At 33.6% G+C, this 19268-nt stretch overlaps 1 protein-coding gene across 8 annotated transcripts in view; it reads right to left on the bottom strand.

Moving 5' to 3' along the window:
• Nucleotides 1–19268, bottom strand: part of LOC130893551 (serine/threonine-protein kinase Genghis Khan) — a 108652-nt gene that overhangs the window by 58463 nt on the left and 30921 nt on the right. For 3 of the 8 annotated variants that reach the window (XM_057799794.1, XM_057799793.1, XM_057799800.1), the window contains 10 exons: nt 16478–16641; nt 15533–15683; nt 15424–15478; nt 14014–14219; nt 10495–10703; nt 8027–8298; nt 6835–7052; nt 5883–6158; nt 2522–2635; nt 2285–2434 (listed from right to left, as the gene is read on the bottom strand). In XM_057799794.1, coding sequence (XP_057655777.1) covers nt 2285–2434; nt 2522–2635; nt 5883–6158; nt 6835–7052; nt 8027–8298; nt 10495–10703; nt 14014–14219; nt 15424–15478; nt 15533–15683; nt 16478–16641 — 1815 coding nt within the window. The remainder of the gene's footprint in view (nt 1–2284; nt 2435–2521; nt 2636–5882; nt 6159–6834; nt 7053–8026; nt 8299–10494; nt 10704–14013; nt 14220–15423; nt 15479–15532; nt 15684–16477; nt 16642–19268) is intronic. The other 5 variants (XM_057799798.1, XM_057799799.1, XM_057799795.1 and 2 more) reach the window with 4 other exon arrangements.

The raw sequence follows: 19268 nt of genomic DNA, 5'->3' as shown, positions 1-19268 counted from the left end.
CATTTCTAAATTATTTAATTCAAAGGAAAATGGGATTTCAAGAACACGACATTATTTATCAGAACTAAATTACTCACTAATCGTTTGCGTTTTTTTTAATGAAATAAAAACTGCAGATACGTGTAGGAAAAGAATTTACACAGTTTATTTTATTCTCTTTATTGATTCAGATTGGTTGCTTTTCAAGTTATTTTAATTTCACGGTACAAAATGATTTATTCCATTCCAGAACGAGTTGAAATAGTTAAACTTTATTTTCAAAATAATAGTTGTGCTAGACTTACGGCTCGCTTATTTAATGAGTCATCCCGATAAAAATGTGAATGATGTGTACGTTGGCAAGTTAGTTAAAAAGTTTGTAGAAATGAAGCTGTGGAAGTCGCTGTGTTTAGACATGTTGAATTGGATCATACTCAAAGTACTCGTCAACTAGTTGAAAGCCTCAGGTGTCTCCCGTTCGTCCATAATACGAATTTTAAAAGCGTACAAATTTCATCCATACAAAATCAAACTAGTACAGGAACTAAATGAGGATGATCCTGATAGAAGGCAACAATTTTGTGAAACAATGAGTCAGCGTTTAATTGAAGATCCGCAATTATTATTTAACATTTAAGATATAATTGATCCTTTAATAACACAAATAATTAAAGATGACCATAATCATACTACTGATCGGCTTAATTTTCAGCAAGATGGAGCACCTCCGCACTATGTGGCTCCTATAAGACAGTTCTTAGATGACCGGTTTCCTGGACGGTGGATTAGAAGGAGAGGCCCAATTGAATGGCCTGCCAGGTCACCGGATTTATCGCCTTTAGACTTTTTTCTTTGGGGACAATTAAAAAATAAATGTTTTGCCACGAAGCCCGAGTTCTTAGGAGATCTTCGACAACGGATTACAGCAGATTGCAGAAACATAACACCTGATATGCTACAAAATGTTAGAAATAGATTTGAACAAAATCTGTATTATTTTATGCAACCAAATGGGTCACATTTTCAACATTTGTTAATGTAAGGTTTTAATAAATCAATTTAACGACTAGTTTACTTTTTTTTACAAAGCATGTTAAAAATAACAAACATTGGAATGTACTAACGATTGCAGTTGTTTTCACTCATAATAATTAAAACTTATTTGTATTTTTCATTAATACCAAAATTTTCGGCTTATTTTGGCACAATTTTGTGTCCTTTTAAATGATATATCAGTCAGTATGTGTTCCCCCTCAAAAGCAAAATCGACGTGTCCGAGCATTTTTGAATTTAATTACTAAAAAAGCAAACTTTTCGTTGGAACACCCTGTACAATATATGAAACTATGTAATATTACCATTCTTGTCCTAGGCCCACATGTCATGTAGAGCATATTAATATATAGTGGAAATGCAGTTTCAATGGTAGGACATTAATAAAAATAATACCAACCGGATATTTTTCATTGTCATAATATTGTGAGAATAATTTCGGAATTGGCCTTTGAAATTTCAAAGCTTTTTGATCAACTCTTTTTTATTTCGAGTTTTCAAAAGTATTGTACCCCACTAATATCTTTAAAGAAACGTATGAAAACTTTACGTGCCGAAGTATAAAGGCTCTTAAGAAGAATATACAAGGATAAAACATAAAACTATACCCTGAGGATGCTCGACTCAATACAGAAGGAAGCAATTCGACTTATAGGCGATCCAGAGTTGACCAGAAACTAGGACGGCTTAGAACATAGAAGAAAGGTCGCCGAGCTGACACTGTTTTAGCGAACTACCACGGAAGATGCTTTTCTGACCTAGAGCAATATTTACGGGACCTACTAGACAGGCAGACGTGGATCATGAACAACAAGACTCAATTTATCGAAAATTCTTTCTTTGGAGAAGTGCCTGAGGAGCCAGCTACCAAGGCACGTCTTTGTGGGACACTACAATCTTCAGGAGTTTAAGATCATTATCCGCAGACACCTCCACGCAGCAGGCACTACTCGAACTACTCTTGTGCTTTGTTTTTGCATAAAAAAACTGTATAAAAATTTACCCGTTGTTAACACAGCTCATCATGGTATATTCTGTATATTTTCTTGTTATAATTCAACTAAAAATGTTTAATAGTTCATCATCTAACATATTGTAAGTAAATTTGGTGTAAATAGCTTACTATAATATTATATACTATCCTCCACTGTATTAGTTATAAATTTTTAGCTGGTTAATTTTTAATGAAAGGTTAGTAAACTGTTAATTGGAAAAAAATAGAAAACTCATGAATCGTATAAGTAAAACTCACGAAATTTACATTTGAAGAAATATTTTTGTTTTCTTCTGAGAGAATGTATTTTTCCCTATCATGCTTGCTTTTTAGATCAGCAATCAATTGATCTGAATCTGCTAATGCTTCTGTTCTGGATTTCTCCAGTTTTTCTTTAAGAATATGAACCTAATATAAAACAAAAACAGATACATAATATACAATTACAAATAAACAATCCCAACTTAGAAATACAAGATTATAAATATAACTTACTTCTCTTTCTAATAGTTCTCTATGAGTTTCAGCCTCGTGAAGTTGATCCCTAAGAGATGATAATTCCATGTTATATCTTGCTTGCTGTTGAGTCAAAGTTTCGTTATATTGGACCTAAAATGATATTTTTGAAGGGTATTATGTATTAAAGTTGAAACAATTTCTTCGTCTGAAAAAATGTACGGTATCATTATTTTTTTTTATGTTAGATGTCAAAATTAGTTTGGCAATTAAATAGGTTTACATGGAAAAAAAAATTTTTTATTATTCACTATTTCAATTCTTATCGATTTTTTCTCAATTCATCAAATCAAAATAAGTGTTCGATTTAAAAAAATATTAATAATCTCTGACGCACTAAAAAAAATTTAAATACATCTGGTCTTTTTGTGACATTCAACCCTTTACACTCGTATATGTCTTTTGTGAGGACTATTATTTTATCTACTTATCTGTCTACTCGGAATTTTTATTTATATGGGATTTTTTTACACAGATGTTTATTCAAATTAAACACAATAATTTATTACAATTATCTATATTATAATAAATAATAATTAACAAAAAAAAACTTGAAAAACACTAAATAAAAAATAATTGCTTACTAAAATAATAAATTTTAAGGATAGAGAAACACAAATCAAACCTAACCTTACCATAATCACTACCATTGTCACTAAATAAATTTATACGCAATATAAAAATAATTACGTTTTATAATGTTTTAGTGTATGGTAACGTTCGAAACAATCACCATATTTAGTCTAGGCTTATGGGTGCAAGTGTCACAGTCTTTTTTCTTCCCATCATTTTGGCTTAAAATATGTAATTTACCATTTAGTCGCTCTTCTGTATCTGCAGATGATGGTCTGCCAGAAGTTTTGGAACCCTTTTGTCATCTCGTCAACCAATTCCCTAACAAACTTTAGATGGGTCAATAGCGTTTGGTGAATATTATTCTAAATTGATAGGTGACAGAAAAAATCCGTATACTTTCAGAAAATTACAAGATAGATGGTGGTAAAGACAGTTTGCATAATATCGTACATAATATAGGTATTTGATGAGGCGAAATACAAATAAGTGAAAAAACATTAGAGAATTGACGACAATGATTTTACGAAGAATAAAACAATATCTCAAGGAGGGTGGATCTATTATCTTCATGGAGAAAATATACATTCATTCTTCTCTCACTCATTAAAAATCTTGCGACTTATAACAGTAACGAAGGGGTACCAGTTATAGTAGAAAATGGATTCTTGAAACATGCTTTGCTAATTTTCAAACATGAACTTTTTCATATACAAAAAATGATTTTTTTTCAATATAGTATAGAAATAATCATATTCAAATTCATGATGGTAAATCAATACTTCTTTTTACATCGAATAAAACATTCTAAACTCAGTCTTTTATTCGGAACCAGTAAGATAAATCACGTGGTTGGGGACATCACAATTTCATACCAAACTCAATTTAAATTCACCATTGTTATAATCCATTGTACTAAATCGGTAGTCTGCAAAATCTCCTACATTTGCATTTTGAAAGGACCAAATGCTTGTTCCCAAAATATGTCATTTTCAGATAATTGGCTAAAAGTAGATTTATATTATATTATTTAGATGTATAAGCTGAGGCTTTAGACTTTTGAACTCGACAAAATTTGGATACAATACATTGAGATTGCTACCATATCTCCTCGATCTTAATCCCATTGAACCTGTTTGGGTTTAATTTAACCCAAACCACCACATTTAGATTGTCAGATCTAAAAATTTCTGCAATAACTTATTTCAACAATTGTTCATTATTTCATTATTAGAATGGCAAAGTCGTTACCAACATGCTCGCAAATGCAAAAAACATTCTCTTACAAAGATGTAAGAATAGATTGAATTGTTATTATTATGGGAAAAACTTATGCACTACTCAGCTTGGAGCCGGTATCATTTACCTATCCCGGATACAAAATATCCAGAGGATTATGAGTGTTCAATATAGCTACATCGATAAGGACTGAATTGACTCTTTCTATCAACCACCACGATGTCAGATCTGTTATTCGTCACCTGTCTGTCGGTGATAATGTACCTATTGTAGTATGGTCATATTCGAGCACTTTCTGCAGCTGATATTGAGAAGATCGAACTTGTTGGCCAGTTTCCTGAGGATGATTTTGCACACTTGGTTATGCCGGTGTAGATAGTCGGTATTAGCTGACACACTACAAACAGATGTTATATGTTGAATGGTCTCTGATGTTTGTTGTCACTTTCTGCATATGTCTGATTGAGTAATTGGATCCGTAATAACATTTTTCTTGTAGTTATTCGTGTTAATAACTTGATCCTGGATAGCAATCATGAAGCCTTCGGTCTCTGGAAAGAAATTTTTGCTAGTACACCATCTGTTTGAAGCTTCTTTGTCAACATGCGGCTGGTTGAGGTCGTGATGATGTCTACTGTGTAGTGCGTTTGGTTCTAGCTACTCGTTGTCCCATACTATATTTAAGTCAGATTCTGGTGATGCGAGGTTGAGGGGTGAGTAATCCTTATCCGCCTTGGATATAATCCGATGTAGGGCTGAGGTTCCTAATTTATATGAAAGAATTCATGTAGCTTCATTACCAGTTAAGAATGCACTTTGAGAAGGCCGATCAAGCCCTATTTTCGGGATAATGTTGTTCTAATAGTGGATGACTTCGGATGGTGGTTGTTGTTCTTCGTCATCATTGTTCATGTCAACCTCAGAATACCCTAAGGGTCTGTCTCCAAAAGAGTACGTTAAAACGGGCGTGGCATAGCCTGGACTAAGTTGCTTGCATTTAATTCGGACTTTATAAGTGACTTCACTCTTTTAGTGTATTGATCCTGGATTCTAGCTTTTGCCTGCTTGTGATACAGTTACTTAGCTTGTTATTATTATTATCATTATTATTTATGAAGATGATATTCAGATGATGGTGATAAGTGAATTCTGAGAGTGAAAACAGTGAGCTCGAAGAGTAATGTATAGAAATCAAAGGTTAGTTAAGGCTTTAACCCCAGTGTATACGTCATGTTAAACAGTTGAGATAAACCCTTTTTCATTTAGAAATGGTCAAAGTTTTCTCAAAAACATTTTCAGGTTTGTTATCTTATTCTCAGGATTTTGGATTGAAAATATTGGACCAAAATTACTCCTCGGAGCGAACATACGATTATATTATAGCATTTACTTAGAGTGCAGTTTATGTTCTTTGTTTGAGTATCTTATAGTCAAATTGAAGTTAGAGAAGTAATAGTAGATAATCTGTTATTTCCAATTGCACTTTTGCAGTTGCAACTAATTACAATTTTTGAAATCTGGATCTTACCTCTAATTTTTCCAATTCCGTCTTTAACCTCAATGAATCTTGTTGATCCCTGGGACCATGTTCACTTCTTACTCTAAGTCGATCAGATTCTGCTTGCATTTGTCTACAATATTCTTCAGACCGTTCACGAAGTTTCCTTTCTTTAATTGCTTCAGCTTGAGATTCTTCAACTCTAGATTCGAGTTCTCTTCGCAACTTTTCTGCACGTCTTATATCGTTTCGTAGGGAATCTACCTTCTGCATTACCGTTTCCAATTCTTCTTCTTTGTCCCTAACCTACATGGGAAGAAGGTTAATTTATTCTCAAATACTCCATAAATACAATTTTTTTATCATCGATTAATAAGTCTTCGGCTTAATAAACAAAAAATAAGAATTATAGTCAAATTTTGAATTACTCCACAAAATTATTTCCTTAGCCAGTTCAATAATTATCCAACATTAATATGTCATTTTTTAAATTGATTTTTGTATGGCCTTTTTAGAAAAACAGTGCCATTTTTTTGGCGATTTTATTTTCAATATTCAGTAATAATCAACGTTAATTATTTTACCCATTTCCAGATAATAATTGATGAAAAATATACCATGTATATATCCAAAGGATGTAACGTTGCCACCAGCCGAATTTTATCGAGGACAGTCTATTAAAATAACTGCCGTTTAATTCAGATAGATTTTTCTGAAAAGCACAATAATTTTCTAGTCAAGGTTTTGCCTCAACGGTATTTTTACCAATAGAACAACGATGCACGATCAAACCATAGAATTATTTATTTAATTATTTGTTAAAACTTCGGAATTGTCTACTTTAAAAAATTCGAACTACTGGAGGGAATGGGTTCAAAATTTGACAGCTATCGTTTGAAAGGTAAAAAAGTGATTTTTGTCACTTTTAACCGCCAATCAGGGGACTTATTGATTGATGGTACATATTTAGTATTTAGTTTACCTGTCTCGATAATTTTTGTTTCTGTTGTCTAAGTTCTGCTAATTTGTCTGAAACCTCTGCATATTCAGTCATGGCTAATTTTTTCTGTGCCAATGCATCCTTTAGTTCTATATCCTGAAATTTCAATTTTTCATGAAGATCTTGTTTGTCTTTCAATATTTCATCTTTTTCTTGTTTCAGCATCCTAACGAGTTTCTCCAACTCCTTATGTTTCACTGCTGAAAAACACGTTAAAATTTCTATCAATAATTAGTAATTAGCATAATTTGAATATTTTCGTCTATTAATAAATAAATCTGATCCTCGCCAATAAAACAATAATCCTTCGACCTTGGGAATTTCAAATTACCTTCTTTATAGGAATTCCAAAGCATCTCTGTTTTATAACCTTTTTAAGTTCCTAATAGCATGTACTTCTCCTCTCCGATATACCTGGTAGACGTTTTAGAAAAAACCAATACAATTACAAGAGCCCAGGCGAAATGTTTTAAATCGAAGAAAAGTTCATTCTGTCTCGAACGCCTGCATATCAGCGGAGTTACGATACTCCTAGAGATGGGACACGCGCGGTCTATATATATATATAGTGATTTTAAGTAGTTATCGAACTTTGTTTATTGTGCTACCTCATCATCATTATCGACCTAACACTAAGGTCCATATTTCTTATTCAATATTTAGGAAATGTGAAATATGGCAAATTTCTTCAGACCATCAAATGACAGAATCAGACATTATTGATATATAATTTCTTTCCTTTCACAGAATAAGAGCTCATTATTTTGATCGAATATACGTACACATTTCTCCGTACAACTTCCCCAAAATAATAATCCTTCGACTCCGGGAATTCCAAGTGATCTTCTTTTGGGAAATTCCAAAGCATCTTTTAAAACCTTCTAAAGTTCCTCATAGCATGCGATTAACTTAATCCTTTTCGATCTACCTAGTACACGTTTTAGGAAAAACCAACATATTTACATGAGCCCAGACGAGGCTTAAAATCGAAGATTCTATCTTCTTCTTCAGATCAATAAATTGGCAGAAGCAGACATTATTGAAATATCCTTTTTTCCTTTCACAGAACAATAGGTCATTATTTTTGTCGAAAATGAAAAAAACAGAAATAGTCATGTATTATTCAGTCAATAAGTTAAAACAAAAAGCCCCATATAAAAAAAAATTTATTTACCATTATCAGCACCGTCTAACGAATCTATATGCAATTCCTTAGAATTAGTCGTTTCTAAACTTCTTAATTGAGATTCCAATTCACAATTTCTCTTTGTTAGCGTATTAATTTCATCTTGCAGCCGTCTTGTACTATCTGGAGACATTTTCTTTTCTATTTCCTTTTCTTGGTTTGTGGCCGTAGCCATCATATCACTTTTATTTCGTTGATTGTGTTTATCCATTAAATTTGTCTCGACATACACCGCCAAATTACTTAAATCGCAAAGGTAGCTTAAAAATATAAAATAGATGTTATTAAAAAAACAATACGAAGAGTCATTACACAGAATAACCATAAATATAAAGCAACGAATGGAATACAAATATTAATGATATCAAGCGTCAATTTGAATATTGAATTTTTAAAGTTGATGAATCTAATATTTTTCAAAAGATATTACAAAATTTATCACACCACAATTATTAACTAATAATTCCAAGACGATGAATACTTAAGTATTCGAGCTCGGAATATATTAGAGTTAGTACACTTTGGTGTTTAATTTTGCCACAATCCCAAAACAAGAACTTCTGAGACCTTTTTATTTGTTTTTCTTAATTGACAGTTTTGGCAACACTGCGAGAACGAGTTCGTGAAAAATAGCCCGAGTTGTGGAAGGGCAATTCGTGGATTTTGCATCAGGACAACGCACCTGCCCATAACTCGCTATTTGTGAAGCAGTATTTGGCAAGTAAACTCACTCCAGTGCTCGAACACCCGCCATACTCACCAGATTTGGCACCGTGCGACTTTTGTTTCCGAAGATAAAATCTGCTTTGGAAGCGACCCGATTTAAGCACTGCTTCGTTCAATGGAGAAAAACGTATGGAAAGGTGTGTGGCAAGGGGAGGGGAGTATATTGAAGAGGAGCATTCGAATGTAGAATAATTTTTATAATAAAACCCTTTTTCGTAAGTATTCTCGTTATTTAATAGCCAGACTTCGTAAGTATTCGAGCTCGGAATATATTGGAGTTTTGTTTTGTTGCTTAATTGATTATAGTATTTATTTATCCTTCTATTAAGTATTATTTTTTCTTAAAGTAGCTTTTGTTTGTTTAATAGCTATGCTCTGCTATCTGAATTAAGGATCTGAAACTAATTATTGCTAATATTTTTTGTAACAAAGGATGACATAAATTCGTTTTGAGGTATGTATGTCCTTAAATTTGTCCCATTTTTCAATTAATATGTCTTTTATAATTGTAACAGGAATATTCTTATATAAACTACATTCAACAAAATAAATGCACATTCTTTAAGAATTTTTATATTTTCAATTTTTTTTTAAATCCCATGTGATTTTGATATAGTATTAGTTTTGGTATAATTTTTTAAAAATATTTGATTAGATAATGGGGTGAAAGTAGCGTTGCCAGGCGTCCGGATGAAGCCAGACATAAGTAGCCTTTTTGATTGCGAGTCTGGTCAAAATAAACGGTGTCCGGCTATTGTTAGGCTTTTTACATTTCTGAGATAAAAATATTCTCGAGTTCAAATTTTCAAACTCCAAGAAGAAAACCAAGCACAACTCCTATCCCATTTAGCAACAAAAATGGTGAAACAGAAATTTGGAAAAGAAGTTATAAAACCCAAAGTTATTTGTAATTACAAAGATACTATGGGGGGATTTCATCATTCTGATCAGGAAATATCGTTTTAGTTTTCCAGTAGAAAGCAAAAACATAAATATTATAAGAAAATTTTACAACTATTTATTGATAAAGATGTCTGGAACTTCTACATCATATACTCCAAAGTTTCGGAAAGAAATTTGATAGAATACAGCATGCAGCGACCTCAAATTATTAAAATTCCAAAAGAAAGACAACGCACGAGTCCTAACCCACATATATATCACAAGAAAAATTTTTTGAATATACGAGTATATTAACAAGGTATGTTTATTATGAGTTATTATATGTTAAAGTTAAACTAAAAGTATTTCTTCTGCTATTTACAAACCAAAGAAATTTTTTTAATTGATATTCAGGCTATAAATTGTCCCTCGAATAGCCATGAGACGGAGAAAGTTAGAGTATGTCAGGGTCTGGTTTCCAAAGAAATTAATTTTAGTATAAAGTATACAAGACGGACAATATTTTATTCAATTCTTGCAAACAAGAGGTTAAAGGTGAATAAACTCTCAATTGTTAAGCGCTACAGAAAGATCACAAAATTATTTGATACAGGCCGAAAACAAATTTAAAATAAATTAACCTCAAAATATTTATTTTCGTTTGATTTACACTAATGAATCTATTTCAAAAAATGATCCGTTTCTAATATTTTTAACTTGCAATATACTTCAACATCTTTTAGCTTTTAGTAATCCAGTAAACGAAGTTTGTTTTGTTAAAAAACCATTTGAAAATGGCAAAAACCCATAATTTTTCGGGCGTAATTTTTTTCATTTATTTGACATACCTTCCTTGTGTAAACGAAAATCCAATGAACGGGAGATGTAAACCAGTAAAGGCATTATTCGCTGTCGGTGGTAACACATCTGACAATCGAATATCCGCATCATCAACATCAAAATTTGAAGTATCAGTAGGACTAGAAACTTCAGGTATATAGGGGGCTGTGCTATCTCTAATGCCATCCCAGTCCAAATTTTCAAACCAAGGATGATTCTATAAAATACATAAATTGTAAGAAAGGAAAAAACAGCTTACTGATTATCGGAAGGAACTATTTTACATTCTGCCTCAGATTACTAAAGTAATATCATTTCAACTCACTGCTTATATAAATATTCAATGGTTTGTATTACAGATAGTTAACAAAAATCATAACTCAACAATTTTTGTTAGTTTTCTGTAAATATCAACGGGAGTCTATACTGACCACATTGATGTTAAATAATAATATACCTTTGATTTTACAGTAAAAAGTTACTACCACTTCTACCAAGATAACAAAGGCAAGCTATGAGTTAAAATATCATATTTTTATTATCATCATTGGCATATTTTTTTATTTCACCAATATCACATCCAAATATACAAAAACATATATTTGACATGATACGCATCCCACAGGGTAAAAGAGAAATGCTTTATTGTCAAAAAATTGTTACAATTTGTAGACAAAAGCTTGTAAAAACTAAAAAAAAAACAGAAGAATTACTAAATAAACATACAAGTAAAATAAAATTTCAATATACAAAAGCAAACTACAATGGGTAACAAAATTATAGGTAATAGTAATAGGTAATAATTAGTATATGTCATATAGCAAAAATTAAACCAGTATGCAGCATGCCCGGAATTAAATATTATTATTAGAAGTCGATCACGGAGTAGAAGGCACTTTCCAGTAAATATGCCCTAAAATTATTGCGGAATGCGGAAAAAGATGATATCGATTTGATTTAAATTGGCAAGTGATTGTGCATATTTTTCCATAGTAAAATATTGAGCCCTTAACTAATTCTGAACGTGAAGTAGGTAGATAAAGGTTGTGCTCCGCGTCCCTAAGTAGATAGCCGTGCAATGATATTTCTGAAATTGGAGAAGCGTGCTTACGAATAAGGCAAACCAATTCAAAGATGAATAAGGAAGGAAGAGTCAGAATTTTTAATCTCTTAAAGAAGTCCCTGCAGTGAGTCCTGCTGTTTAGTCCGAATAAATATCTAACAGTTCTCTTTTGCAGTTTGAAGATTCGCTCAAATTGAATCGCACCACACACACACCCCAGAAGGGAGGGACGTATCGGAGATGTGACTCAATAAGGACATAATAGACTGTTAAGGAGATGTATAAATTCAGTTCTTTAGAAACATCAATGGTGGTGTTATTCAATAAAAAGGCAGCAATGTATTTTTATATGATAAAACTTTAGTTTTAGAAACTTTGAGAGAGAATATCAGAATCGCACCATGATTTAAGGGTGATTAGGTCACTAGATGGTCCTATAAAGTGCCGTGAGATTAGGGTTGCTTCAAGAGAAACTAGTATCGTCTGCAGAAAGACATATTTTACCGATAGTGTCTACATAGGCGATGTCGTTTATAGACAGAAGAAACAAAATAGGTCACAGTGAGCCTTGCGGCGCTCCACATTCCGTTGTCTTGAAAGAAGACATGGTTGTATCAACCCTTACTTCTGTTGGTAAGGTATGACTTAAACCATGCGAAATCACAAAAAAGTTGTTGCAATGGAGTGATAGCTGTTTAGAGGCTAGAGTAGGCATTATTTAGGAGGGAAAATATAGCATCATTTATGCATTTATTACTTAAAGACCCAAATTCATGGATAGTAAGTAAATATTTAAACAGAAATGATAAAAATCTCTTTTTGACCAATCTTTCCATGATCTTAGATGACCTGAGAAAAAGTACAATTGTGTTGTGGGCGACCTTGAAGCCGTTGAGCACATAGGCTCGTCGTACCCCACTTGACGTTACCAAAGTCCGATGTCCTTTGAGAAGCCGATCAGACGCTTTAGCTTTAACCCTTTGATGTCGTTAGGCAGGTTGTGGAGTTTCCCCAGGTGTTTAAACCGTGCTCCGCACTAACAGATAACGTGGTCTGCAGTTTCGTCCTCCATCCACCAACGGCACTCTGGGTTATCCGTGATGCTCATGGTGTGAAGGTGACATCTTAGATGTCAGTGTCCGGTTAGAAGTCCGGACACTAGTCTGATTTCGCGCCTATTTCGCTGGAGTAGTTATTTGGTGAAAGACGAACGGGGTTCATATATATATGCCAGGCGTCTCGATTCATCTCTGCCGAGGCCGCCTTGCGAGAAGGTTGTTGAGAGACGTGATGACAGCGCTTTTGGCCTCACCAAGATGGGTTCTGGGCCCATTGGTCGGTTTGCCGAACCCAGTCTGCCGAGTGAGTCCGCTTCGTCCGAATGACCGGGCACCCAAACGAGCTGGATCTTGCAGCCATCACTCACCACATTTTGAAGGATTCTCTCACACTCCCGCACTAGCCGAGAGCATACATTTTCAGCAGTTATAGCTTGTATGACATCTCTGCTGTTTGAGCAGATCGAAATTACTGTGTTCCTGTGGCGTCGATTGAGTATTGTAAGTCTGTACCCATTTACCTGCACCGGCTAAGCCATTCCTCCTAGAACCGTCTGTGTACCAGGTTGTTCCATATTTCAATAGAGCGGACTTGAAATTATCATTCCACTGCTCCCGCTCAGTGATGTGTGCCTCCAAATCCTTATTATTCAAGATCGTAGGCGACATTTGGTCGGTGTCCTTCGAAATGATTGGGTATTCACCTGTGGTCTATGCCCATATTTTTACATGGCCAATTGATCCAACCCGCAGTTCTTTGTGGATGTTCAGCCTGTAGGCTGTTCTCTCATGGCTTCGAACTGTATCACAAGATCTAGAGGTGGAAGGTCTATTAAGATCTCAAGAGCCCCAGTTGAGGTCGGACTCATGGATCCTGTGATACTGAGGCATGCAAGACGTTTTGTTTTCGCTTTCTACGTACAGGGCCACCAAACGACGGCTCCATATGTGAGATAAGGTTTGATCATTAAGGTATAAATTCAGTAGAGAATCTTAGGTGAATGATCCCATGTACAACCAAAGCCCCTTCTGCATGCCCAGAGAGCGCAGCCATTTTGTAATGAAACGTTAATTGTGGTAAGATGATTTAATGTGCAATCGGGCAGACTCGAAAACATTATTTATTATTTAGTATTTTATTTAAATAATTTAATTGTATCAATATAGATAATTATTGTTGTTGTTCATTCATATATTAGGTCGTTAATTTATCTTACCAAAAAACACTCGACCTTTTCTTTCAAGGATAAATTTCTTTTAAACACAAAATTTTTCCATCAATAATTTTGGTCAAAAACCAAAAATTTGACAAAATCTCTAGACCAAAGGTCGAGTTTTTCTCTTAAAATTACTGATTGGCAAAAATTTCTGATTAAAATTACTTTGTAAACAACAGGATATGTTACCTTAAAATCTTCAATACCATGTTGTCCCAAGCGAAATTCTTGGCTACAGATCAACTTTTTAATCAAATCTTTGGCAGCGTCCGTTACTTCTACATCCGTTGGAAAATCAAAACAATTCTTATGATTCATAATTTTTCCATAAGTTTCGACCAAACTTTCTGCATAAAACGGCGTTTCGCCAAATAACATTTCATACATACATACACCTACAACACATTTCTATTTATAGAAAATTATCTATATCAATTAATAATTAAACATTAATGGGTATGGAAATTCGCATTTTTTATAACAGACAAAATTATGATTTAAAATCTACATATATACCAAAAAAACTACAGAACATATGCATTTCTAGTTTTAATCAATTTAAGATAGTAGTAAAAGAGTCAATTTAATAAAAGTAAGCTATACAAAGTAATTAAATAATATTTTTTTAATTCTATATTAACCGGGAGTGCTTTATAAAGGATGATATACATCAACAGAGTTAAAAAATCATAAATACTATATTAAAGCATTAAACAACTTTTATTTATATCTGAAAAGTATTTTTCTACTCATTAAATGCTTATATTTATAGTTGTATTGATTTTTTGCAATAAAGGTAGTTTTCACCTTTTAGAGTAATAAGCCCATAGAGTAGATTTTCAAGATAAGGGTAATTCAAGCTTAATTCCAAATCTTCATGCAACTCGAATTTAAAACTAACAAATGCCGATGTCATTTGGAAAGCTAATCAGGGACTTTGACTTGAAACTTTCAACGTAACTAGGCAAACAGAATGGCTTGTTCAAATCTTGAACAAGGATAACTCGTCTGCAGTATCTTACTCCCCCATGCTCCAGCAACAATCCAGATCATCCGTGATTTCTATTAGTGTGGAGATGGAGTCTTAGATAACCATGTCCATGTATAAGGCTAGTCAGTAGTCAAATTTTTGGAGTGAAGTGGTTGTTTATTAAAGGAATTAGGCCATCTACGTGTACCTTAGTTTTTCTCTTACGAGGTATTTCCATCCATCTCCGCAAAGCCTGTTTTGCGGGCAGACTACTGAGATATGATAGCAACTTTTGGCTACACCATGAAAAGGTTCTGGGACCAAAAATTCGTGTCCATGTCTTATGGTGTATTGTCGTGGTGGCTACTGTAGGGATGTACCTAAGATAAATAATCGATAGGGTAAATTTTCTACCACGCCTTGACTCGTTAGAATGCACAGTAAATTGCAAATTTTATGAGTGAGTTGAAAGTAATGAAAAAAGTTAGAGGAAAATTTCCTAGCAATATCTAAAATAAATTAAATCAAGAAACACAAAAACAAAATTGCTCTACATATAGATTTATATTATATTGTTAATATGGAAATTCAGTTTCCTTTGTAGAGTTGAATTGAATACATTAACTCACCTAACGACCACCAATCACATTCCGGTCCATACCTCCCTTGTCCATCTTCCATCGCCTGTAATTTTTAAATTAAACACATATTCTAAAAATAGATTGCATTAAACATTACCCTGAGGATTTCAGGTGATATATAATCAGGTGTTCCTACTGCTACATTTGACTGCACAGATCCGTCTTGATTTAGCTTTAAACAACTTCCGAAATCAGCTAATCTAATATGACCATTAGCGTCTAATAAGACATTGTCAGGTTTGATATCCCTGAAATAAAATATGTTATAAAAAATTGATGTCAGATTATCACAAGAATGAATCGAATTTTGGAATGTCTCATTCACACTCACGCCCATACACACATATACGCGTAATCTTCATAGTCCACAGTTGGTTTGGGGACGGTCAAGGACCATTGAGCCTTCTGATAGATCCGTCGTGCTCCACTCAAAACTATCAAATGTATATATACTTTAAAAAGCCAATTAGGCACTTTGGCTTGAACCTTTTGATGTCACTAGGCAAACTATGAGGCTTGATCAAGAGATTTTATCTCGCATGTATGAGTACTGAGCAATCACCAATGAAATGGTCTGCATACACCAATGGCATTACGGGTTGACCATGATGTTCATAGTGTGAAGATAACATCTCAGATATTCCTTTCTGCGTCTATTTAAGTGAAACAGTTGTTTGTTCAGAGTGGCAAAAGGTCCATCTATATATGCTCTAGTTTGCCTCATGCAGAGAGAAACACATGCTATCCATCTCCGCAGAGCCTTTTGACTACGCCATGGGTTCTGGGTCCATTTGAATTAGCTGATCCCCGGGGTACCGGGCGAAACTAATATTTTCGTACTTTTATAAATTTTAACTGCAGTTGATTATTGTTTAAATATTAATGGTAACTGATGTTCGAATTTGTAATAGCAATAAATAAAGACTGGTTTGTAATAATTATTTTGTTTTTGTATTGTATACCTTTTCTGCAATAACCTTTAATACCTTAAGGTATCCACTTTGTCCGGCCCTCCCCTAGTTGATATGAGTTCAAGACTTACCTGTGTACATATTTGAGGTTATGTATTGAGTCAATGGCTAAGACCATTTCGGCTATATAAAACCTAGCCATTTCCTCTGGAAGACGATCTTCAAATTTACTTAATAACGTTAACAAATCACCACCACAGTAATAATCCATAACAAGATATAAATTAGATTCGTCCTGAAATAAAAATTATATTCAAAACAAACTAAACGAGAAATGTTGATTGACAACAGATATTAATTAGTTGTTAAAGGGCGAAGTAAATATGAAATAACTTTGAGCAGTTACCGAAATTTAAAAAAAAAAATACGTTTCTTTGAATTTGAATAAAATAGGTTTCTCATTTTTATATTCAGTGAGTTATAAGCTATGGGTTGTAGGTAAGTATACAGGGTGTCCCACGACGAGTTAAAACTATCTATATATCGCAAAATACTCATAGTAAAATTATGAAAATTTCTACGTATGGGTTTTCCGAAACGATCTTTTTAACTAAAATATTTTCAAAGAAGGCCGACTTCCGGTACTGTAACTTTGTTATTTTAAACGGAACACCCAGGTTTAACGTCGTAAATATCAAATTTCTTCATTTTCTTAAATAGAGCCACCCGATTTTTTCTATTTTAATGCATTCAGAAGTAAAAAATAAGGCAAATTCATGTATACTTTCCTATACCTGAACCTTACCATTTTCCAGATATTAAATATTTTCTGTAAATTTTTAGAGATGCAGGTGTGGTCTAAATTTTATTTTGACCCGTTTATACAAGCACTAAGAAATAAAAAAGTTTTTTTCTTTATCTTGCCAAGTCTTAAAAATCAAATCAAATTGTATTTAATAATCTTATTCCAACTTTTAGCCGTTTCCGAGATATTTGAGGTTTTAAAATATTATATATACTTTTAGTAGGCTTTGATAAAGGTGCAAGACAAATACCAGGAAGAAAAAACAGACATGGCTGCAATGGATTCACAACAAAAGAAGAAAACGAGCTTGCGAGATGCAGATATCAAAAGTTTGAAGTAGTAAAATGCTACAGGAGAAAGAAAAAACAGTGGATAAATGCTATACTTGAGGAAATTGACGGTAATAGCAGACAGCAGAAAACTTTTCCACTTTATCAGGGCACCAAATATGCTCAGGAAGGCATTATCGAGAATAGAAAGGAAGGAATGGGAAACATACTTTGAAGCCGCTTCCAGAGAAACGAGAGAACAAAAAAGTAACCAAGAGGGAAACGAAGAGGCACCATCACATGAAAAATATTTTGAAGTAGTTAGCAGGCTGAGACAGAAGAAAGCACCAGAAGTAGATGACATTACATATTTAATAAATAAGTGGGGAGAAAGTCTAACAACAAAAATATACGACATTAACAAGGAAAGATGGTAAAAGAACAATATGCCCACAGAATGGAATATGGGACTGATGATTACAATCCTGAAAAGGGGGGACCACAAGCTGTGCAATAGTTATAAACCAATAACACTAAACACAAATTCTGAGTACCCTTATAAGAGTTAGACTAGTGGGGTGTATTGAAGAAAAACTAGGAGACTACTAGAAGGGTTTCAGAGCCGGCATATCTACAATAGATGCAATGCATGTAATGTCACAAACTGAAGAAAAGTTCTATGAATACAGAATGGACCTGTAAGTTATATTTGTGGACTTGAAAACTTATAGTGTAGTTGATGGAAAAAGCTGGTGAAATGGTATCGAAGGTGAATGTTCAAAAAACAAAGGACATGTTGGTGACTAAAAGAATGACAAATAAAGACAAAGAGATCATTCTAGGAGGATATCAATTCCAAAGAGTTGAAGATTTGGGTGTGACAATAAGCAAGGCAAATAATAGAAGCATAGAAATGGCAGAGAGAATCAAAGTGGCAAATAGAGCGTAATGGAGTAAAGACGTGAGAAAGAACACAAAGTTAAAAATAGAGCAGAAATTAGGCCCGTCATTGCGTTTGGAACCATGTGTCTGTCGGGGAAGGACGAGGAGGATCTTCGAATAATGGAGAGAAAGATATTGAGGAAGATACTGAGGGAAGGGAGCAAGAAGTTGCAACAGGTTGGATAGTAAGCCAAGAAAATTCAATGAGGAGTGATTCACCATACTCCCATGGCTAACGCCTCGACGAATATTGAATTACAACTCCTCTGACGAGTGTGATGTCTATCGACCTTTCTGTCGATATTAACATCCCAATGGCTCGCAATTACAAGATGTTGTAACTACTGACTAGTTTCGACATTATTATATCCAAGCAGTTTAACAACCCTCGTTCGGGCTTGAGACCTGAACTGAAGACAACGTCAAAGAGCGTCGCTATTTGATAAACAATCGTATTTCAAAAGAAATTTTTTTTCATTATTCCAAGTAGTAATAAGAGGATACAGAAGCTTGAATAATTTTTGGAAATTATTCGCTTTGCGGGTCAATATTTTCAACAATATACCAGTACCACAAATTGCTACACACTGTAAATATGAAAGTAATATGCTAGACCACAGGCATTGAAAAACAACAAAAATTTCAGTGAAACAAAAAATATATTTCTAAATTCCAAATTCTACAACGGGGAACATAAAGGAAGTAGTAATTATATTTGAGATTTGCTGTAATAAATGTAATGGCTTATAAATAGGATGGACATCTCAATATTTGTAAGATAAATGTAGAAGTCATCAAAACTAACAAAGTATGTATGAAAAATTCATAATGAAGAATTAAAATTGATTGAACAGATGATAAACAAACGTGACGGAGAACGAACTACACAAAATAAATTAGACAAAA

This window comes from Diorhabda carinulata, chromosome 4 (genome assembly GCF_026250575.1).
Source record: "Diorhabda carinulata isolate Delta chromosome 4, icDioCari1.1, whole genome shotgun sequence".
NCBI lineage: Eukaryota > Metazoa > Arthropoda > Insecta > Coleoptera > Chrysomelidae > Diorhabda > Diorhabda carinulata.
Note: the sequence above shows the minus strand (reverse complement) of the source record. Positions and strands in the feature narration are given on the sequence as shown.